The 24,654-nt window shown below is 39.7% G+C and overlaps 1 protein-coding gene across 5 annotated transcripts in view; it reads left to right on the top strand.

Moving 5' to 3' along the window:
- Window positions 1–24,654, top strand: part of galcb (galactosylceramidase b) — a 70,466-nt gene that overhangs the window by 29,095 nt on the left and 16,717 nt on the right. For 3 of the 5 annotated variants that reach the window (XR_006312710.1, XM_043697160.1, XM_043697164.1), the window contains 7 exons: window positions 12,657–12,787; window positions 13,378–13,533; window positions 16,497–16,621; window positions 19,176–19,303; window positions 21,296–21,385; window positions 22,741–22,830; window positions 23,611–23,755. Coding sequence is in view for 4 of the 5 variants with exons in the window: in XM_043697160.1 (XP_043553095.1) it covers window positions 12,657–12,787; window positions 13,378–13,533; window positions 16,497–16,621; window positions 19,176–19,303; window positions 21,296–21,385; window positions 22,741–22,830; window positions 23,611–23,755 (865 nt within the window). In the remaining variant the exon portion in view is untranslated. The remainder of the gene's footprint in view (window positions 1–12,656; window positions 12,788–13,377; window positions 13,534–16,496; window positions 16,622–19,175; window positions 19,304–21,295; window positions 21,386–22,740; window positions 22,831–23,610; window positions 23,756–24,654) is intronic. The other 2 variants (XM_043697163.1, XM_043697162.1) reach the window with 2 other exon arrangements.

A 24,654-nucleotide genomic window follows, 5' to 3' on the forward strand; every position in this document is an offset into this window, starting at 1 on the left:
TCTATCAAAAAGAATCTGACTACCAAATGGCTAGAATCCATAAAACAAACCTTTTTTGAAAATTTGGATATCTTTTATTCATTCCTGGGATGTGGGCATTGCTGGTTAGGCTAGCATTTATTGATCTTTTCTTAATTATCCAGAGGGCATTTAAGAGTCGACAAGGTAAAGGTGAAAGATTTCTTTCCCTAAAGTATTGGTGAACGAGATGAGTCTTTGCAATGATCAGTAGTGCTTCCATGGTCACCCTTTATTCCAGATGTTTTTATTGCATTGAAATTCCATTATCTACCATGGTAAGATTCAAATCTATGTCCCAGATCAATAACCCACTATTTCACTGTCTGTCCTTTTGAAATCTAATCATTTGAATTCTTCTACTGACCTCTTATAGGGAGACATTAAGAGTGGCAATAAATCAGATGATTGTATTATCAGCTTGGCATGTAATATGCAGTGCTTTAACCACTTGTCAAAACTATTATCTCTCTCTCTCTCTCTCTCTCTCTCTGTTTTTGCTTTTCTCTTTTTTTTCTCTTCCTTTTTTGTGTTCTTTGCTCTTCCTTCTGTTTCTACTTCTCTCTCCCTACTACCTTTTGCAAGCTGAGCCCACATCTTCTTATGAAAACTGAGCTTGGAGAATTGTCAATATCAGTTATTGCAAGATCAAATATACCAAAGCTTTAGTACATATTTCATATATGCACAAATATCAGAAACTTTGCAACATTTTTGAATCACATATTGAATTTATGTTTGTGTTGCATCTTATTATACATGTGAAAGAAAAATAAATGATTGTAGGGTATTTTGATAAAGATGCTGCTTTATTTACAGTCCTGCTTTGAATGTTTTTTGCTGATTTATAAATATTAGGTCATCTGATGTTTTTGGTTGTTACTGTTAACATCCAAACCTGTGAAAATTAGAACTCAAAGGTAACTACAGAGAAAATAACACACATCTTTTGTTTTAATTTTAATGTCACTAAACCTCAAGAAAACCATTAAAAAACTAAACTATCTGTAGTAGATGCATCTGTTAGTGACATTATCAGTAAGCTTGACCACCCCACAGTTATTGTGAAGATGAAGTCTCACCTTCTCATTTAAGATGACCATCAATGTATTGTACAGCTCTATCACCATGCTCAGTGACCAAAAAGAGGCTTCGGTCTGGTGAAAGTACAGCACAGGACTAGTTAGATGCCAAGCAGTTCAACCAGCATGTGATAGACTGGGTTAAGTGATCTCAAACAACAGATCAATTTAATGCTCTGGAGTTCTGCTAGATCCAGTTGTGATTAGTTGTGGTCAACAAAATAACTCACTTAAAGAGAGTTCTACAAATGTCTTTATTGAAGTGATTGGGGAGCACAGCACATCAGTGCAGCGGACAAGGTTGAAGCATGTCCAAGCGCTGTGAGCCAAATATACTGAGTGTGAGTGAATGCTCTATCTCAACTTCTTCCTGAGATTTCCACCATCTTGGATGCCAACATGTCAGCTAATTGATACACTCCACACGATATCGTGAAACAGCTGAAGGCACCGGATACTGCAAAGGCTATGGGTCCTCACAAAATTGTGGCAGTAATAGTGAAAAAGTGCCCCAGATCTATCCATGCCCTTAATGAGCTGTTTCAGTATAGTTGCTGGTATCAACCTGGCAACATGTAAAATTGCCTAGATGTGTCTGGTGTGCAAAAATAGAATGAATCCGACATGAACCATTATTGCCTCATCAGTTTACATTCAGTAATCAACAAAGCTTTGAAAGGTTTCATTGACAGCAGTATCGATGACTGTCTTTATCCATGTTTGTCTGCTCACTGATGTAAAATTTGGGTTCCACCAGGCATACTCCACTCTTAATCTCATCACAGACTAAGTCCAAACATGAACAAAATAATGGAACTCAATGGACTCTGCCCTTGACATCAAGATGATTTTTGATTGAAATGACATCAAGGAACCCCAGTAAGACTGGACTCATTGGAAATTAGAAAGAACACTCTGCTGCTTGGAGTCATAGCTATCACAAGGGAAGGTTTTAGATTACATTACAGTGTGGAAACAGGCCCTTCGGCCCAACAAGTCCACACCGACCCGCCGAAGCGTAACCCACCCATACGTTTATCCCTTACCTAACACTACGGGCAATTTAGCATGGCCAATTCGCCTGACCTGCAATTCGCCTGACCTTGTGGGAGGAAACCGGAGCACCCAGAGGAAACCCACACAGACACGGGGAGAACGTGCAAACTCCACACAGTCAGTCGCCTGAGGCGGGAATTGAACCCCGGTCTCTGGCGCTGTGAGGCAGCAGTGCTAACCACTGTGCCACCGTGCCGCCCATAAGGTTGTTGTTGTGATTCTTGGAGGTCAGTCATCTCAGCTATAGGACATCATGGCAGGATTTCCTGAGGGTAGTATCCTAAGCCCAACCATCTTCAGCAACTTCATAATGACTTTCCCTCCATAATAACATCAGAAGTCAGGATGGTTACTGATTGTTCAGCTCCATTAGCAATGCATCAAATACAGAGGCAGTCCGTGTCCAAATACAGCAAGACCTGGACAACAGTCAGGCATGAGTTAGTGTGATGTAAGTGTTCTTTGTAACTTGTACATAAGTAACAGGAAATGCTCACCACCTACAAGTGAGAATCTAGCCATCACCCCTTGACATTGAGTGGCATTAGCATCGCAGAATTCCACACTATCAACATCCTGGGGTTACCATTGACTAGAAACAAAGCTGGTCTAGCACTAATAATACTGTGGTTACAGGAGCGGGTTGAAGGCTGGGCATTCTCTGGTGAGTAACTCACCATCTGGCTCCTCAAAATCTGTTCACCAGACTGTGATAGAATACTGTATATTTGCCTTGATGAGTGTAGCTCTTGCAACACTCAAGAAGATAAACACATTTGAAGACAAAGCAATTCACTCTATTATCATTCCATTCTCTACTTTCAAAATTTATTCTCTCCACCTCCACAGTGGCACATACAACTGCCACCTGTCGGGAGCATTGCAGTAACTCACCAAAAGTCTTTTTCCAAACTCATTACCTCGGTCATGTAGAAGATCAAGGGCAGCAGAAGTAGGGCAACATCATCCCCAAGCTGCACATCCTGACTTGGACCTATATTACCATTCCTTCATTGTTGCTGATCCAAAATTCTGGAACTTACTTCCCTACAGCACAAGATGAACCTAAACCATGCGAACTGCAGCAGTTCAAAAAGGTCACCACCACCCACTCAAATGCAATTAGGAATGTTAGTCTAACGAGTAATGCCTACATCCCGTTAATAAGTAAAAATGAATAAATAGTATATGTTGACAACTGGCAATTTTCTATTGTTCAAAGAAAATACTTCTGTAGATCTTGTTGCTTTTCCAAATGTAATCCATTTTAAGGATTTTGTGAACACCAAATACTGATGAGCTATTTACTAAAGTATGTGCGATATTTGACAATGGACTGTGTATTCTGACAACTGTTAGAATTAACATTTAATGAGCAGATCATCAACATTACAGTCAAGTTTAAATAAAATTCACAATGTGATTAAGTTGGTGTTAAATTCTATTTCTGTGCCATGAATGGTATATAGTCATAATTGTACATGGTGAATCAGTTTTGTTAATAACAGGATACAGGCATTTTCAGCACTCCTCCCTAACACCTTGTTATTACATATTCATTGCCTGCACGTCTTCTGATGTGATTTTCAAGAAAAACAAATTAGAATTTTTTTGCTTATTCTCTACCCAAAAAAAAAATCTAGTACTTCAGTAGAAATTGTTTGAGCAGTTCTGTGTATTTTGTTTTTTTCACAGTAGCTGCTTATTAGTTGATTGCAATGTTGACAAGGTGATTACTTAACACAAATATGATAGTTAAAGCTAAAAATGAAACAAAATCAGGTAACTGATGTAATTAGGAAAACCAGGCTTTTTACAGTACAAAATACTGTTTGTGCATTACCAGCTTTAATGGTTTAGTGAATTTACTGATAAACCTGCAAAATTTCTTCAAACATGGACTACAATCTTTAATAAAATCAGAAATTGATGGAAAACCTCAGCAGATCTGGTAGGAACTGTGAAGGTAAAATTAACATTTTGGGTCCAAATGAAGACCCTACTTTAGAATTGACTTGAGCAAGGAAAAGGTTGACATAAATGCTGAAGATGGTGCAGGAGGAGTGGGGAGGAGTAAATGATAGGTAGAGATAGAGAGAAGGTCAAAGGTGTGGTCATGGGCCTAGTTATGCCTGTCTTTTTGTGGGGTACATGGGTTCCTTGTTCTGGTCGGATATGAACCCCCACCCACAACTCTTTCTCCGTACATCCATTACATCATTGTTGCTGCTTCCCTGTCCTGTCTGGATTGGAAAAGTTTATTAATTCCAATATCCACCCGCCTTTACCTTTTCACTTGGTCCATCTCTGACTCCTCCCTTCCCTTCCTCAACATCTGTTTCCATTTCTGGGATAGGCTGGCCACCAATATCCACAACAAATGCACTCACTCCTATAGTTACCTTGATTATAAATTGTCACACTCTGCTTTCTGTAAAGACTGTATTCCATTCTCCCAGTTTCTCTGACTCCATTGCATCTGTTCCAATAATGCCATCTTCTGCAAGAGGGCCTCCAAAATGTACACCACCTTCCTTGTCTGAGGATTCCCCACAACTGTGGTTGACAGTACCCTCAGCTGTGCCTGACCCATCTCCCACCCCTTTGTCTTCACCTACCATCTCACCAGCATTCACATTCAAAGGATCCTTAGCTGCCAATTCTGCCACCTCCAGCAGGATGTCACCAGCAGGCACACATTCCCCTACTCTCCCTTATCAGCCTTCCACAAGGACCATTCCCTCTGTGGTACCTTGGTCTGTTCCTCCTCCACTCCCAACAGCGCTCCACAGCATCTCCCCATTCAATTGCAAGTGGTGCAATTTTTGGCTGTTTACTTCCTCTCTGTTCATTATCCAAGGGCCCAGACGCACCTTCCAGATGAAGCAAAGATTTACCTGCTCCAATCAATCTAGTTTACCATATTCACTGTTCAGTGTAGTCTGCTGTATACTGGGGAGATGAAATGCAACTTAGGAGATTGCTTTGCAGAACACTTATATTCTGTCTGCAAAAATGACCCTGAGCTTCATGTTACCTGCCACTTCAGCACCACCACCATGTTCTCTGGCCAACATCTCTGTCTCAGGCTTGCTGTAGTGCTGCAGCAAAGCTCAGCACAAGCTGAAAGAACAGAGTCTCATTTTCCACTTGAGGATCCTGAAGCCTTCCAGGCTCAATATAAAGTTCAATAATTTTAGGAACAAAATCAGAAATTACAGGAAAAGCTCAGCTGGTCTGGCAGCATCTGTGTAGAGAAGTAAGTTAACAATTTCAGGTCCGGTGACTCTCAACTTTGGGGCCTTTAACTTTAGTTCCTGAGCATCTTTGACTGTGACATTGCCGCAAACCCTACACGCCAGACCTTGTCATCACATGGGCTGCTACCAAGAACAACGACTGTCAGCCATTATTGGTCCCCTATTGATTCTCCCAGGCTGATCTTTTGCCCATTCCTTTTTCTCACTCCGTGTCTGTCTCTTCCCCTCCTTCTGGACTCATCTCCACTTATCTCTCCATCCTCTTCCTCCACTCCATCTTCAGCATATATATCAACCTAGCTAAAATCAGTTCTGAAGAAGAGTCACTGGACCTGAAATGTTAACTGTCACCTGTTCATAGATGCTGTCAGACCTGCTGTGCTTTTTACAGCAATTTGTTTTCTGATTTCCAGCCTTTGTAATTCTTTGGATTTTTTTTTTGTTTAGTGCTCCAATCTTTAAGTTTATTTTTGTAATTTCCACTGGGAATAATATGTGACAAAACCACTGCCTTATTTAACTGTTTAAATATTTTATCCAAACTGATCATCAATGCCCTAGCTATGCAGTCATTCAGTATGCTGTATCTGGGATAGATGAGAGTTGTTGCTTTATTGAATCACTCAGCTTGCATGATCTTTCAAGTTCTAATGAATCTCTCTGAGCAGTTAAGTTTTTCTTTTGGCAGTGAGAAGTAGTCACGGCCTTGCTGCACTAATCCTCCTTCATCCGGTGAGTCAGTGTTGTGGGAAGAGTGGGCCTAATATGGCAATCTCCTTTCTTTATTTGTTGCTTCCTCTTTGACATGACTATTACAGTGCAAAGTCATCTTTTTCCTTTCTGAATAGATTCAGATAATTTTAACCCACTGTGGGGGGGGGTGCAGTTAGAAAATTTTAGAACAGGCCACCCAGCAATGGTTTTTCTGCAATGCTGTTTCTAGCTTCTGGCAAGGCAGGACTTCAGTACTAAGGCCCATGATTTGCATAAAAACTTACTGGTCAGCTCTTAAGGATTGAAGTTTGTCTGGGGATGGTGAGTCACTTGTCACTGAAGATCCCCATCCTCATAATTGGTGTTTGGATCATTAAATCTCAGCCAGAGTGTTGCCCTTTAAGATAGCGATTGGGAGGAATTTTCTTCTCAAAGTGTCATTATTCTTGGGCATTCTGTTCCTCAGACTGCAGTGGAGACCTGCCATGTCCAACTCAACTTTGAAAATATTCCAAGTTTTTATTGACAAGGGAATTACGGTTATTGAGGACAGGCAAATACAAAGAATTATACAACACTGCAACAGGCTCCTTGGCCCACCAATACTACACCAAATCACTCAAAGCCATTTGCCTCTTTGCTACCAATATACCTCAACTTTTTGCCTATTCATATTTCAGTCAAAATCCTTCTTAAACTTTATCCTCCTTCTCTGGCAGCATATACCAGGCACTTGCCACTCTCTCTATTTTTCAAAAAAAAACTTGCCTCTCAGATCTCCTTTTAAGAATATGGAGTTAAGGCCACAAACTTAGCTGTATCCATATCAAATGGCAGAAGGACTGAGTGGCCTACTCCTATTTCCTAAGACACATTAGTTGATGGGATGGTGGCCAGCTTGTGGCCCAGATACAATGCAGCTTGATGGGCTTACTTCACATAGTTGGAAATTGTGGAGGTGACTCTGTTGTAATTGTTTAAAGTTGCTTTTTTTTAATATGATTTTGATATTGTAGCTTCTACTTCAAAGTTTGTGTATATCGTAATGATTTTGTTTCCTGTCAAATGTTCAGAAAACTAATTCTGATCTGTGTTTTGTACCTATTGGTTTGCTATTCATGAGAAATCTTCATTCTGATTGGCCAATCAGCCTGCTTGTTGATATCATCCTTTCTGGACAGCACACATCTTGAATAAATAATGTCTGTTTCAAAATAATGTTAAATATGCTATTTCACATTCCAAAGCCCATTGAATCTTATGGGCAATGTTTTTTTTTAAAATTAGCAGAGTGCATTGCCTCAGACTCATCTGAATTAAATATTTCAGATTAATGTTGTCAAATGACTAAGCAATAACTGTTGTTTCTGCCAGCCTTGTATTTTTTGAATTCTGTGATGGGGTGTCTCATTGCTACCAAGGTCAGGGTTTTTTGTCAATCCCTAATTACCCTTGAACTGAGTGGCTTGCCATGCTATTTCATGGAATCTAAAAGTCAACCATATTGCTGTGGATCTGGTATTGTATATAGGTCTGTCAGGTAAGGTCTGAATGTTTCTTTCCTGAAAGAACTTTAGTGAACCAACAGCATTTTTTATAGCTGTTTATGATTTGCTGACTACCATTATGAAGGCTACTTTTCAACTTCAGTTTCTTTGTTTAAAAACAAATTTAATTTGTATCATGAGTAAAAACAAAGTGTTGTAGAAACTCAGTATGTCTGGCAGATTTGCAAAGAACCAAAAAATGTGAACATTTCAAGTCCAGTGTGACTCTTCAGCTGCTATGGTGGGATTTGAACCCATGTACTGAGAACATTAGTCTTTGTCTCAGCATTAAAATTATCTCAACATCTTCCCTGCCTTTAACTAGATGATGGTTGTACTTTGCATTGTAAGATGTGTTGTTTTTTTTCTTTAGCCTGCATAAATGCATTAGTGCTTTGGATCTTTCTAAGAGTGACAGAGACCATATTTAAAATTAATTTCAGCACAAATTTCAGGGAAGACTCAACTGGCTTGTATTTCTAGCTCTTGTCCACTATGCATTTAACAGTAAATTGTTTAATCCCATCCTTAATTGGAGGGCAGGAAGACGATAAGCTCGTGGTATCATTGTTAATGTTCTGAGGTCATGAGTTTGAATCCTGCCACAGTAGATGGTGGAATTTAAGAATCTACTGAAGACAGTGAAACCATTCACTGTCAGAAAAGCCCATCTGGTTCACTGAAGTTCTTCTGAGAAAGCAACCTATCATCCTGACTTGGTCTAGCCTCCAGAACTGATACACTCAACTGCCCTATACACCCGAATAGATGGCAGAAATAGCCCTATAGACCCCACTAAGAAGACCTTACTAACATCTGGGGCTAGAGCCAAAATTAGAAGAGCTATCTCAGACCAGTTGAGCAACAGCTTGGCATTGTCAAGCTTACAGAATTCTAACTGACGGGCAATGTCCAGGCACCAGGATCACCATTCCAATGCCAGGACAGACCCAGCAGAAGTAGTGGCACAGTAATATACAGTCAGGAGGGAATTGCCCTTCGAATACTTAACATTGACTCCAGACCCCATGAAGTCTCATGGCTTCAGGTTGAACATGGGCAAAGAAATTACTTGCTGATTACCACATACTGTCCTCCCTCGGCTGATGAATCAATACCCTCATGTTGATCAACACACAGAGGAAATGCTGAGAGTGGCAAGGGTGCAAATTATTTTGTTTTATTGACATGTACATGGACAGTATATGGGTCACCATTTACAATACCATCTTGGGTACAAAAGTACCTAGGTACAGCTTCTTCAATTACAAGATGTTAGAAAATAGAGAAATAAAACGTCCAGCATCGCAGAATAAAAGTTCAGAACAATGTTGTTCCAACCCAGACCACAGTGGCATCCTCCAGTCTGCAGTAGCCCCAGATCATTCCAAGCTTCACCTCAAGGTTCATGAGCCTGGGAGATTGAAGTCCAACACCAAGAATGGCTCAGCAGCAGTACTATTGATCAAGTTGGTTGGATCCTAAAGGACATAGTTGCTAGACTGAATCTGCAGCACTGGTGAGAGAACCAAGAGGGGGGCAAAGCATACTTGACCTCATCCTTGCCAATCTGCTGGCTGCAGATGCATCTGTTATTGCCAGTATCAATAAGAGTGACCACTGCACAGTCCTTGAGGAGACCAAGTTCTGCTTTCAAATTGAGACCTTCCTCCATTGTGACTATCACCATGCTAAATTGGACAGACTTTGAACAGATCCAGCAACTCAAGACCTGGCATCCATGAGAGTCATCAACAGTAGCAGAATTGTACTCCAGCACTCCCTGGCACAGCATATGGGATCAACCCTGATTCAATGGAGAGTCCAGGAGGGCATGACAGGAGCTTCTCCAGGCATACATGAAAATGAGATGTCAACCTTGTGAAGCTACCAAACTAGCTTAATTGCATACCAAACAACATAAGCAGCAAGAGCTAAACGGAACAAAGCAGCAAGTGAAAGACATAGCTAAGTGATCCCACAACTAACAGATCAGATTTACGCTCTGCAATCCTGTCCCATCAAGTCATGAATAAATAACTCACTGAAGGAGGAGACTTCTTCATTTCCCTATCCTCAATGATGGAAGAGCCCAACAGATAAATGCAAATGATAAGACTGAAGCAACTTTCAGCCAGAAGTGCCAAGTGGGTGAACTATGTCAGCCTCCTCCAGTGGTCCTCAGCATTACAAATATCTGTCCTCCTTCAGCTGATGAACCCTCCATGTTGAACAACATGTGGAGGAAGCACTGAGGTACCAATCTGCAGCCAATTCGATTCACTCCATGTGATATCAAGAAACGGTTGGAGGCACTGGATGCTGCCAAGGCTATGGGCTGTGACAACATTTTGGCAATAGTATTAAAGACTTGTGCTTCAGAACTTGTGACTCCCTTAGCCAAGCTCTTCCAGTACAGTTACAACACTGTCCAGGTATGTCCCATACATACAAAGCAGAACAAATTCAACCAATTAGCACTCTGTCAGTCTACTCTCGATCATCAATAAAGTGGTAGAATGTGTCATCTCTTTAACAGTGCTATCAAGCAGAATCTGCTCACTGATGCCCAGTTTGGGTTCTGCCATTCGACTCTTAACCTCATTACAGCCTTGGTTCAAACACTGACAAAAGAGTTGAATTAGAGGTGAGTGTGACAGCCCTTGAAATCAAGGCCGCATATGACCGTGTGGCATCAAGGAGCCCCAGCAAAACTGGAATCAATGGGTATTGGGAGGAAAACTCCCCTGGTTGGAGTCATTACTTGACATATAGGAAGAAATTTGTTGGAGGTCAGTTATCTCAATCCAGGACATTTCTGCAAGAGTTCCTCAGGGTAGTGCTCTAGGCTCAGTCACCACCTTTTGCTTCATTGATGACCTTTCCTCCATCACAAGGTCTAAAGTTTGTTTACCAATGATTGCACAATATTCAGCACCAGTCACAACTCCTCAGATAATGAAGCAGTCCATGTTCAAATGCAACAAGATCTGTTGGACAATATCCAGGCTTGGGCTGACAAGTGGCAAGAAATATTTGTCACACAAATGCCAGGCAATTCGAGACATTCAGTGGTTTAACCATCACTGAACCCCCACTGTTAAAATCATTGGGGTTACCATTGACCAGAAACTCAACTGGACTGGTCACATAAACACCTATGGCTACAACAGTATTTCGGAGGCTAGGAGTATCTCACCTCCTGACTCCTCACTTGCCTGGATGGGTGCTGCTCCAACAACACTCGAGCTTGACACAATTCAGGGCAAAGCAGCCACTTAATTGACACCACATCCAGACAGATCTAATCCTTCCATCACCATAGCAGTAGTATGTGACAATGAACAACATTATGTTGTCTTTGGTTTTTTTCAGAGGGGTCATAAAGTCAGAGGTTCTAATATATCTGGGTTTAACTACTTGAGAATGCTTTTAAGTCTTGCACAATGAAAGGGGAGCGGCCAGTACTCACTGCTCAGGATTTGTTTTGGTTTGAGTAGACTGGCTGTTTCGCAGCTGCTGGTCAAGTCTTAGCTGGGAACTCAGAAGCTGCTGGACCCAAAGAAACAGCTCCATGCTGATTTTTTTTTTTCTTCCCCCTCTTCCCCCTCTTTCTCTCCTCTCTCGTAAGAACCTGTATTTGATTTTATCTTTTTATGTTTATGGGGACGCATAAATAAATTCTGTTTTGTTTAAAACCAGGTAGTTGATACATTGTTCACCTGCTTAAAACAACTAATAAAGTTAGGGTCTGGGCTACCTTCTTGAAATGTTTTGGGGGGATCTGGCCTAGTTCATAATAAGTGTATACTGTCTACAAAATGCACTGCAGAAATTCACTGAAGATCCTTAGACAGCACCTTCTAAGTTTACAACCACTTCCACATAAAAGGGCAGAATAAAGATGGAAGCACCACCATCTGCAAGTTCCCCTCCAAGCTGCTGACCACCCTGACTTGGAAATATATTGCCATTCCTTCACTGTCGCCAGGTCAAAATCCTGGAATTCTCTCAGCAGCAGTTTAAGAAAGCAGTTCACCACCACAATAGCAACTAGGGACAGGCAGTAAAGGCTGGCCAGCCATTGATACCAACATCTGATAAGTGAATTAAAAAGAGGTGGTAAACATAAAACAGCATGGGAACAGGCCCTTCAGCCCATCATATTTGTACTGTGCGCAATGCTAATCCAAAATAATTCCATCAGTGCGCACATGGTCCATGTCCCTTCTCTTCTCTGTTTACATGTCCATCTGAATGCCTCAAACATTGCTATCATGTCTGCTTCTAATCAGACTACAGTAGTGCAGCATTGATTCACCAACTTACCTTCCTGTCAAGCAAATGGTCTATAATTTTACAGAAAAGTTCAGTTTGAAATCAGCGTATATATATTATGTAAAGTGACCTCAGATTCTTTCATTTTAATGTTACAACTAATTTTCAGTGCAAGATTGCCAAATGTACTGCACTTAAGCATTTTTCACTTGAGCAATTTTGAGTTGTAAATTGCTCCTTTTCTTTTCTTTGTTGTATGCTATAGATTTTTCACAAATTTGCAGTGCATGTTAATAGTTTGAGATCTGTGTTTGATATCAGCCAAATTTAAAACTTTCAACTTATTATAATTGATGTTTCTGTGTTGTAATATGAAAACGTACCTGTTCTCAGTGCTTTGCACTGGCCCACTTACGGATTTGCTAGTTTTGCTTGAAAATAGGAGGGTGAAAGCCAGTTGTGTATGCCAACACACATTAGGAGTATAATGAATTTGAAAAGAACACGTTTTTTTAAAAAAAATAAATAGCTGCAAAATGTTTCAAAGGTGAGTGTAGGATGCGTGAGAGTCCAATATCTATAGACACTTCCTAATTGTAACTTCTGTCTTACAAATTTGTATTCACTCCTAAGTTTAATTGCATTGTGCTTAGTTAGCTAAAATGCTAACATTTCCTTTGACTATCTCTTTTTCTGCCAAGCTGCTGAGATACACCATGGACAAAATGGGTCTAGAGCAGGTGAAAATCATAGCCAGCGATAATCTTTGGGAACCAATATCTTGGTCTGTGCTTCAAGATACTGAACTATGTGATGTGGTCGACATTATTGGGTAGGCATTTATATGCTCTATTCTCGCAAGGTAATAACAATTATTAGGTTTCCAATGTCAGTGAGCTGCTTCTTTGGGGAAGTTCTTTGCACTTGGATGTCACCTGACTTGATACTGCAATTTGAAATCTAACATTCGAGGTATTCCACATATGTGCAGCTATAGAGACAAGCAGTCTAACTATACATACTCCTTGCTGGGTTACAAATGTCAGTGTATAACTTGAAGTGGGAAAGAAATTGAAAACCAAATACGTGACGAGGTCAATGTTTTTGCCTAGGTCACTTTTTTTTTATCCTTTAATGTGGTAAATCCAATATGTAAATCTAATATAGCAAAATCAATTCAAATGGTTGAAGCTGATCACCAACTTATCAAGATTTTATTAATTTTCACCTTTCTCTGTTAACATTTAGCTGTATTTCTGAAGTTGCATTTAATGTGTTTGGGCATGAAATCCATAGCGCATACCATAATTGTTGGTTTTTAAAAATGGTCTGTTTTAAAGTCGAACTAGGTGTAATTATTTTCAATGTTTGAATGAAATGTAAACACTTTTGGGTTTATGAATATTTTGTTTTATATCTTAGAGCCCATTATCCTGGAACATTGTCAAGCAGTAATGCCAGGAAGACTGGAAAGAAGCTATGGTCATCTGAAGACTACAGTACTGTTAATGATAATGTTGGAGGAGGTTGCTGGGCTCGTATACTTAACCAGAATTTTGTCAATGGCAATATGACTTCGTAAGTGTTAACATGGATTCTGTTAACAAACATCTGACTGTACATTTCTCTACAGTATTCTAAAGCAAACAAGTTCTTGGGATGTGTAAAATAACAATAAGACTGAAATTTGTGGACTTGACTTTTGAACTATTGTACTACTCTGGATGATGCTCCTTCCATAGTGCTCTCACATAGTCTGAAGACACTTACTCATTGTCAATAAGTCACTGAAGGCTAAAATATTATTAGGAAGGCTAATGGAATATTGGCCTTCATTGCACAAGGGTTTCAGTACTGGAGCAGTAAAGTAATTCTTCAATTGCACAGACATTTGATTAGACTACACATAGAGTACCGTGTACAATTTTGGTCTCCTTGCCTCAGGAAAAATATTAAGTTAGAAATCCCCTGGACCTGATTAAGTATTTCCCAGGAAGTTAGGGAAGAAATTGTGGGGCTTCAAGCAAAGATATTTGTATCTTCAGCAGCCGCAGGTGAGGTTCCGGAAGTCAAAGTCAAGTCACCCTAATCTTAGCAGACCATAGTGCTGTTCTCTCATTTAGAAAGAGACAATTAGTGATGATTTAAGCTGAGGGCCTCCATACCTCCGGTGAGGGGAAAGGTTGAGAAGTAGACTTCCTCATGGTAACCTCAGCTGATTTGGGGATTGAACCCATGCTGTTGGCATTAAACTGCTTCACAAACCAATCGTCCAGCCAACTGAGTTAAACCAACCCCTGTGGTGCAGGAGAACTGGAGGGTGGCTCATGTGCCACTATTTAAGAAAACCTGCAAGAAAAAGCCAGGCAACTACTAATCTGAGTCTGAGGTCAGTGGTAGGTAAGATCATAGAATTTCTACAGAGTGGAAGCAGACCATTTGGCCCATAGAGTCCTCACCAACACTCTGTAGAGTATCCCACCCAGCCCCACCCCCTACCCTATCCCTGTAACCCTGAATTTCCTATGGGTAACCCATAGCTTACACATCCCTGAAAGCTACAGGGTAGTTTACCTATCCTGCACATCTTCCGACTGTAGGAGGAAACCCACGCATGCACGGAGAGTATGCCATCTCCACACAGTTGTCCGAGGGTAGAACTGAACCCAGGTCCCTGGCACTATGAGACAGTAATGCTAACCACTGAACTATCACATCTTTGGAGGTGATTCTGAGAGACAAGACTTGTGCGCATTTGGAAAGGTAAGGACTAATTAGGGATAGTCCGCATGACTTTGTGTTTGGGGAAGCATGTCTCTCACACTTGAGTTTTTGAAGAGATGACTTCATGGACTTTAGCAAAGCCTTCAAGGTTCCACATGGAGACTGGTTAGTAAGGTGAGATCTAGGGAGAATGGTGAAGAATACGTTTGATATGTTTGCAGTCATCGGTCAGAGCATTGAGTACAAGAGTTGGGATGTCATGTTATGATTGTGCAAGACATTTGAAACATTGCAGTCAAGATTAGAGTGGTGCTGGAAAAGCCCTGCAGGTCAGGCAGCATCTGAGGAGCAGAAAAATTGACGTTTCAGGCAAAAGCCCTTCATTAAGAATGAGGCTGGGAGCCTCGAGGGTGGAGAAATAATGGGAGTGGGGCTGGGGAGAAGGTAGCTGTGTGCACTAGGTGGATGGAGGTGGGGATAAAGATGATTGGTCAGAGGTTGGAGCTGACAGGTGGGACAGGTCATGAGGAATGTGCTGAGCTGGAAGGTGGGGGGATGGAAAATGAGAAAACTGGTGGAGTCCACATTGATGCAGTTTGAAACATTGGATACAATTCTGGTTGCCCTGTTATAGGAAGGATGTTATGAAACTGAAAAGGATGCAAAATTGCAAGGATGTTACTGACACAGGAGGGTTTGAGTTACAAGGTGAGGCTGAATAGGCTGGGATTCTTTATTTTTCCCCTGAAGCATAGGAGACTGAAAGGTGACCTTGTAAAGGTTTATAAAATCATGAGGGGCAAAGCTAAGGTGAAAAACTAAGGTTTTTCCCCAGGCTAGGGGGAGTATGAAATTAGAGGGCATGTGTTTAAGGTGAGAGGGGAAAGATTTAAAAGGGACCTGAGAGGCAACCTTTTCACGCAGAGGATTGTGCATATATGGGGCGAGCTGTCAGTGGAAATGGTAGAGATGAGTACAATTACAGCACTTAAAAGACATCTGAACAGGTACTTGGATAAGAAGGGTTTAGAGGAATATGAACCAATTGCAGGCAAGCGGGACCAGTTCAGTTTAGGAAGCGTGTTTGCCATGGATGAACTAGGCTAAAGGGCCTGTTTCCATGTTGTATGATTCAGTGTCTTGATAGAGTGCAATGAAAATTCACGAGGCTTGTTCCTGGGACTGACCTATGAACAGAGATTGGGCAACTAGACCTTTGTGCTCTGAAGTTTGGAAGAATGAGAGGTGACCTTGTAGAAACCTACAAGATTTCAAAATGGATAGACAGCATAGGAACATAAGATGTTGCACCTAATTGGGAAGTTTAGAACCGTGGGGCACAATTTAACAATAAGGAGGATGCCATTCAGGTTAGGAAAAATTTTGTTTTACTCGGACAGTTGAGAGTCTTTGCAATTCTCTTTCCCCAGAGGCTGTGGAGTCTCAGTGTTTGATAATATTTAAATTGGAGATTGATTTCTGATTATAAATTGTTGAGAAGGTTATGGGGATACTGTGATTTTAAAAAAACATCTCTCCACCCTTCAGGCTTTCTGCCTGTATTCCTGATAAAGGGCTTTTGCCCGAAATGTCGATTTTACTGCTCCTCGGATGCTGCCTGAACTGCTGTGTGCTTTCCCAGCACCGCTCTAATCTAGACTCTGGTTTCCAGCATCTGCAGTCATTGTTTTTACCTACCCTGATAAAAAATATTGAAATGTTCAATCAGCCAAGACCGAAATGAATGGTAGTGCAGGTTCGATAGGCTGAATAGCCTATGTTACATTTCAGTTTCCAATGCATTGCTTTTTTTCTAGTACAATTGCATGGAACCTGGTGGCAAGTTACTATAAAGAGTTACCATTCGGGCAGGATGGACTGATGACTGCAGATGAACCATGGAGTGGGCACTATGACGTGCAGTCACCTATTTGGGTTACAGGTAAATAAATATTCTTTAAGATTCAAACTTTATGGTCCCAAAGTTAAAACATCCTGTATATTCCACCTAATTAGCAAATTACAGAAGGACGCAATCCAGTCTCTCCCTAGGAGCAATTTCCTCACTACCACTTGCTGTCTTCTCTCTCTCGTTATAAATTATCTGTAAAAACCGATAGCAGAGTCTTCGATTCTTTAACTTTTTTGTGGAATATTCAAAATGTATATTCATGATGTGTTACTTTGTCATAGTTGGTGATTGTTAATAGAGTGAATATGCTTTATCAATAATGTGCTACTCATTTTAGAAAATTGTTGTGGTCTTTGGAAAATTGCCCTGCAAGTGTTAAAAACTGTATTTCTCCACATTTTAACTCTTATGAGCTGCTAAAGTAAATTATGACAGAGTTCTGTCACCAAAGCCTGAGAGAACTAACATTATATAAAGATTGACACAGCTCACAGTTTCTACTGGCACAGTGGTGGAGTGCAGTAATGGAGCAATTAAGCCGGTGCCTCAGTATAACAAATGATGTGCTCGAAGATTAGGTGATCTACAAATACTAAGCAGTAACTGTATCAAGTCATCAACTACATATATTTGCAGCAGAGAAATGACCTATTTGGCCTAACTTGTCCATGCCAGTGTTGATTCTCCGCGCAAGCTTCTTTCTAACCCTTTTCATCTAACCCCATGAATGTACTTTCTCCCTCATAGTTACCTAATTTACTCTTAAATGTGTCAGTGCCATGAATTAGTGTTACTATATGTTCTGAATGTATCCATGTACATTATCCTGACATTGTGAATGAAAGATTAGATTCAAAATGAGCATAGGCTACTAACATGCCTGAATTTACAGTATGAATAATTTTTTGTGCAAATATTTCAGTTGTATAAAAATATTAGTCTTAAGATGTATCTGATTTATAAAGCGAAAAATATGGAGGAAATAACTAGACACAGGACAGAATATAATTCATCTACATTTGAAACAGGTAATATGCTCCATAGAGATTCCAACCTCCTACATCGATGTCCATTCCCATGAACAAATTCAAAAGTAAAAAGGTGGGACTGTTTTCCTTGGTGAAGAGAAGGTTAAGGGGAGGTTTCTTAGAGATATTCAAAATCATGAAGGATCTAGACAAATAGATAGGAAGAGACTGTTCCTACTGGTAGAAGGATCTAGACTGTGAGGGCACAGATTTAAGGTAAAAGGCAATGGAGACAGAGGAACTTGACACTCCAAAAGTGGTTAAAATTCAGAATGTGCTGCCTGAGAGGGTGGTGGAGCTAGGTTCAATCGAGGCATTCAAAAGGAATTCGATTACTATCTGAAAGAGTCCTATGCAGGGTGATATAGCAAAGGGAGTAGAACGGCACCAGGTTACTTGTTTAGTTAACCAACACAGATGGGCCAAATGGTGCCCTTCTGTGTTATAACACTTCAGTGATTCTGTCCTCCGAGTTCACAAATCTATATCTCCAACCCTTCAGTATTCCTCAGCATTCTTGCACTCCTGCTTGACTCCCATTTAGATAAGCCTAAGTCAACAACTCTCTGTCCCAAAATGCCTATCTCCAAATTGTCCATTGAGCCATATGTCATGCCTTGTCATACCTTCCTGCACACCGCATCAGTGCGGGATTAATCCTTCCAACCTCATTCCTCTGCTCCATTAATCATCACAAATATTTCAACTTAATCTTTCCTTAAGCATTTGTACTCAAGACAATGCATATCTAGTCTAGTCTCTTATAACTTTGTCCTCCATATGATTCTGAAGATACACACTACACCCCTCCAAGGCCATTACACCCTTCATGTGATGTGCTGCCAGATCAGAACTCTATACCAGGCCAAGTAAGAGCTTCATATGATTGCAAATTCACTTTCACTGCTACATGATAGGAAGGCTTCTTTAGTTTGAAGGCTAATATTTAATTCACCTCCTGTAATCTTTTGGTATCCTATGGACTACTTTTCATTGATTTCTGTAATTGGTCCAATAAATATTTTCCATTCTTCCATGGTTCTAACTTCTCACCATTTAAGAATTTACTCTCCTTTTTGCATTCAGAGTAGATGACCTGATACATCTCTGAACTCTGCTGCCTCGGATATGCCCTCCAATTTAAATCTATTGACTTGCTTTGTAGTTTTGTACTCCACTTTCACTGTTCACTGTCCCACTTAACTTGATGTTAGCAGCCAGTTTGGATAAGTGGTTCGCCCTTCAGCCAAGTCCTTTATACCTACAGTGAAAATTTCACACCTCAGAGCAAATCACTAACAGAGCTCAGTCACAGCTACTCTTCCAATGTTGTCATGAACCTCCATCAACATGTATCACGTGTTCACTCTATTTATAAAATATGTTAAAGAATAATGCACTAGAAAGAAACAACTTCTGACAATATGTACGTTATTTTCAAAGCGACTCATTACCTTGTCAGAAGTGAGCACGATTGCTCTAAATTCCCTGGTTTGCTTGAACAAACAATGCTGTGTGTGAGAAGTGCTATTTAAATTAACTTTTATTTTTTGCAGCACACACCACACAGTTCACTCAGCCTGGATGGCACTACCTGAAGACTGTTGGTCACTTGCAGAAGGGTGGCAGTTATGTGGCTCTTACTGATGGGAAGGGAAACCTCACCATTATCATAGAAACAATGGTATCTACATTTCATCATGTTACATGCTACATTGTGTCCTAACCCTATACTATGTATTCATGTGTGAATCTTTACCAATTCATTACTCTGTCATCACATTTGGCCATTTCTTTCACACCATATGTTTTTCACTTTCTGGCTGTTTTCCTGCACACAGAATTGGCAATGCAATGTTGCTTAATTTGTTGAGCCATTTCAAAACTCAGTAGCAGCTAATGGCTTCTGGAGTCAACATTTCTGATTCTACGAAGGTGCTCATTAACTTGTGTGTCTTCCCAATATTACAAAGTCTAGAAAGTTAAATGCACAAGATTGACATAAATAAGTACTAAATCTTTCTCTTCCAAAAGTATTTACTTCTAACTTCCTTTTAGTTGACATCTCAAGGGTGGGATATTAGTTCAAAGTTGTTCAGATCTAAATATATTTTTACTTATTTATTATTTGTGTTCACTTTATCTCAACTTTTTCTCATCGTAACATAAAATTGCTTCAAGCCACTGGGTATTTATATGAGATGTCATTTTGATTAGGGTGTCTTCAAAATTGCATTTTTCATTTTGCCCTTGTTTCCAACGGATTCACAATAAATAATTAGAATGGTGACGCCATTTCTCATTACTGCCACTTGCTAGTATGTAGAACATTAATATCTGAAAGGTAACTGGGCGACAACCTGCAGCTGAGATTAAGGCATCTAAGGGAAAGTTTAGTAAGTTCAGTAGTGTCAAAATGTGAGAGGGCCTGTCACTGGAAGCAAACTTTGCACTATAAAACATTAAAGAGCTACTTGAAAATAATTTTCCACTTATTTTAGATTAATTGGATTCTGAGTTTATTATTTAGTAAACAAGATCTCATTTCATGATCTCACTTTAATATATCTACTAGTTTGATTTTCTTTTGGAACTTGAGGAAAAATAGAGACTCCCAATTCCCTGAAAAAGAGTGCTGTATTGGGATAGAGGAGCAGAGGGATCTAGATATTGGTGATTATAAATCTACACCTATCTAGAGGTAGAGTCGTTGATTAAAGAAATCATTTAAAATGTGTAAACACAGGACTGAGGGGAACTTCCAGAGGGATTGAATTGAAAAGCAGATTATGATTTTGTTCAAAACCTTGGTTAAGCCAAATCTGAAGAGATCTGGTCTCCAAAAATGGATTTGTGTCCTGAAGAAAATACAAGAAAGCTTTATTAGGATGCTCGGAGAAAGTGAGTACTGCAGATGCTGGTGATCAGAGTAGAGAGTGTGGGGCTGGAAAAGCATAGCAGGTCTGGCAGCATCCGAGAAGCAGGAGAATCGACATTTCGGGCATAAACCCTTCATCCTGACTCTCCTGCTCCTCCGATGCTGTCTGACCTGCTGCGCTTTTCCAGCACCACAATCTCGACCTTATTAGGATGCTACCAGAACCCTAAAATTTTGCACTCTTCAGGATAGATTGAACAGGCTGGGGCTCTTCGCTGTAGCAAAGAAAAGATGGAAGTGTAACAGAGATATGATTGCTAATTTGTTTGATCAGGTGGAAGTAGGGAAGATGCTGCCGATTGCGAGAGCAAGTAGTCATAAATAGAGTGTAGTCATTAATAAAATCACTGGGGTATTTGGTAGAATTTGTTTTGTCTAAACAATGATTAGTATGTAGAACTTTGCCACAAGGATTAGTTGAGACACTTAGCGTTGATGCATTTAAGGGGAAGTTTTTTAAAAAAGCACAGTTATAGAAAAATACATTGGGGTTAGATGAAGGCTGCAGTGGAGCATAAGCACGAGAATGAACATGTGGCCTGACCTGGTTCTGTGTCACTAATACTGGATAATTAATTGACATGGTTTATAATAGAAATCATGTCAAAAATATACATTTAAGACTCCTTGATTTCGGTAAAATTTCAGGTATCTCTTTACTGTTGCTTTGCATTTTATTTCATTTATGGTGCATTTTAATATTGAGCGATATTTTAAAGCTGTTTTTTTCTAACTTAGACCCATGATCATTCAATGTGTATCAGGCCACCACTACCACCTTACGATGTCCATCAGCAAAATGTGACTTTTAAGTTGCAAGGATCATTTGTAAGTACCATTAGTTGATCAGTGCATATTGTTTTTGTGTATGTGAGAGGAAATTATTTTGTAGTTACATTTTGTCATTATTTAATAATAGTCACCATCAGAATTCCCTTTTTTAAAATCTTCTGCATGGGCCTCCCAAGACCCGTGCACAGTCATGACTTCCAGAACTGGAAATCAATGCTGCAATCCACATCAGCATGCTGATTGCCACGCACCCAAATATCAGAGAATAGAGTGAACATTGGTCATGAATAATAAAGTTGCATGCGGACTGTGAATTGGAGAGTAGCACAATGATGTGATTCAATATACTCCTTCTCAAAGTTTATTGAAACCCCTCCTTCACAGTCGATATGTGTCAATGTTAAATATTGCTGTTTCCTCCCTCTTGTCTCAGGCAGAGGCATAATTTGATTTGATTTATTGTAGTCATGTGTACCTGAGTACAGTGAAAAGCTTTGTCTATCAAGCAGTACAGGCAGATCATAGCAATCATACAGTGCTTCGATAGAGCGAGATATACAGGTTACTCAGCAAGATCAGCATTATTTGAAAGTGGTTAAGGAGTCCAGTCATTAGTCGAATAGTGACAGGGAAGACGTTGTTCTTGAACCTGTTGGTGTGTGTATTCAAGCTTCTGTATCTTCTACCTGGTGAAAGAGGATATAGGAGAGCATTATCCTGATGGTAGGGGTCTTTGAGCCTTTCCATGCAACAAGAAGTATAAATAGAGTCCATGGATGGCAGATTGACTTCCATGATGGTCTGGGCTGTGCTCTATATTTTACTGAAAAAGTGGTTTTACACTAGCATCCACTGTAATAGGAAATTCAATCTGTTGCCTATTTGAGAATGAGATAAATGATGTTGAGATACTTCCCAATAATGTTCCTTGATTCTGTTCCAACTGAAAAGAGGAACATGCAGTAAAATGTATTTGTTTACTTATATTTCCACTGGAATGAAATCAACATTTAGTTTCTTAGTATTTCTAAAATTAGAGCATTTAGATGTATTGAGTTATATAACCACTTTAACACCATCTGGATTAAGAAAACAGGCTGTGCTAATGCATAAACATTGTTATTACAGAACGTTGCACACTCAATTTATGCTTGACACAGGAGGAACTGAAAAAAAAAGACCTATCTCTTCAATGAGAAGAGAACTTCTGGGATAATGTATATGTGACTAAGATATAATCAAAGACCTAAGCCTATATTAATGACTAATTTTATTAGTTTAAGATGGTTTGTGGTAACAATTTTGAGAGACTTATTTATAGATTTAAATATTATTTTCCTTTGTTTAAATATATATGCAATGATTAATAACCTATGTTTAAATTTCTTCAGAAAAATATTAAAGCTTTAAAAGTATGGCATTCAAAGTTTGACTTTGTCAAGAATTCATCAACATTTTTTAACCAGTTGTCTGAAATCAAGGTAATTCTTGTCTCTTGACCAACTAAAATGATACTTTTTTTAAATTCTGATTTTCTAACATGCTGTTTTAGCTGAAAAGGTTAGCAATGCACAGTGAGAGTTACAAAATGAATTTGACTAAGTTCTTCCTCATTTCTAAGCTATATTACTAGCCTTCCTTGTCTCCTTATTCATCTCTGTTGTTGCCACATAACTGATATCATCATAGAATCATAATTAAATCGAGATAAGGTGTCATTTTAGTTAGCATTTCATACCACATCAGCTTGAGAAAGTTTGTTAAGCCATAATATTGCAGTGGCATCTTTCATTTAAGTCCAATGTTGGGGATCTACAAGTAGCTCATACCTGAACGGTTTTGGAGGAATTGATTAGTACCTTGACTTCACAAGCCAGTAAACTGTTGGAAGATTAGAGTTTTTGGTTTCATTTCTAATTGAGCCACACCTTAATCTACAGAAATCTGAGAGGAAGACAAATACCAATGAGAGCACACACTCTTTAACAAGTCAGTTCAGAAACTTTCTCGTTAGTAAAATTAATTTAGCTCACTAGCAGTTCCACACTTTGTTTTGGTTGTAGTATGAAATGGATAAAAAAATCATTAAATTTTATTCTTTTCATTTTTTTGTGTTTAAAAAAGCTTGCTGGTTTACATTGGACAGCAGCCCACCTTGTAGAATCTAATATAGGCACACAGTTACACCTTCAAATCCTGCTTTTTAAAGCATGCTGCAATTGCAGAAATTCTTGATTTTTACATTAATTATTCTAATTCAGCCCATTAATGGATCATTTTCACTACAATTGGAGCTGGATGAAATATTCACTATAACCACCATCAGCACAGGAAATCGAGGCAGCTTCCCTGAACCACCACCCTCTACATCATTTCCCAGAGTATATAAGGACAACTTTAATGTTGGTAAGTGAGCAAATAAAAAGAATAATTTAAAGCATCATAACTTGTCTGTGTCCAGCATGGGAAACGTAAAGTAATGTACAAGTGTTATAACAAGTATTTTGTAATCATCAACATAATGAGTCAGCATATTTTGCATAGTTTTTAAGTGAAAGCTAATACAAAATACACACACAAATATTGTCCTTTTACCATATCTCACAAAGCTGTAAGAGCAATACAGTTATAGAGTCATAAAGATGTACACCATGGAAACAGACCCTTCGGTCCAACCCGTCCATGCCAACCATATATCCCAACCTAGTCTAGTCCTACCTGCCAGCATCTGGCCCATATCCCTCCAAACCCTTCCTATTCATATACCCATGCAAATGCCTCTTAAATGTTGCAATTGTACCAGCCTCCACCACATCCTCTGGCAGCTCATTCCATACACGTATCACCACCTATGTGAAAAAGTTGCCCCTTGGGTCTCTTTTTTTTAATATCTTTCCCCTCTCACCCTAAACCTACGCCCTCTAGTTCTGGACTCCCCGAGCCCAGGACTTTGCCTATTTACCCTATCCATGCCCCTCATAATTTTGTAAACCTCTATAAGGTCACCTCTCAGCCTCTGACGCTCCAAGGAAAACAGCCCCAGCCAATTTAGCCACTCCCTATAGCTCAAATCCTCCAACCTTGGCAACATCCTTGTAAATCCGATAGGAAGGAGACCAGAATTGCACGCAGTATTCCAACAGTGGCCTAACCAATGTCCTGTACAGCCGCAACATGACCTCCCAACTCCTGTACTCAATACTCTGACCAATAAAGGAAAGCATACCAAATGCCATCTTCACTATCCTATCTACCTGTGACTCCACTTTCAAGGAGCTATGAACCTGCACTCCAAGGTCTCTTTG

The sequence above is a fragment of the Chiloscyllium plagiosum genome, chromosome 10 (assembly GCF_004010195.1).
Source record: "Chiloscyllium plagiosum isolate BGI_BamShark_2017 chromosome 10, ASM401019v2, whole genome shotgun sequence".
NCBI classification, from domain to species: domain Eukaryota; kingdom Metazoa; phylum Chordata; class Chondrichthyes; order Orectolobiformes; family Hemiscylliidae; genus Chiloscyllium; species Chiloscyllium plagiosum.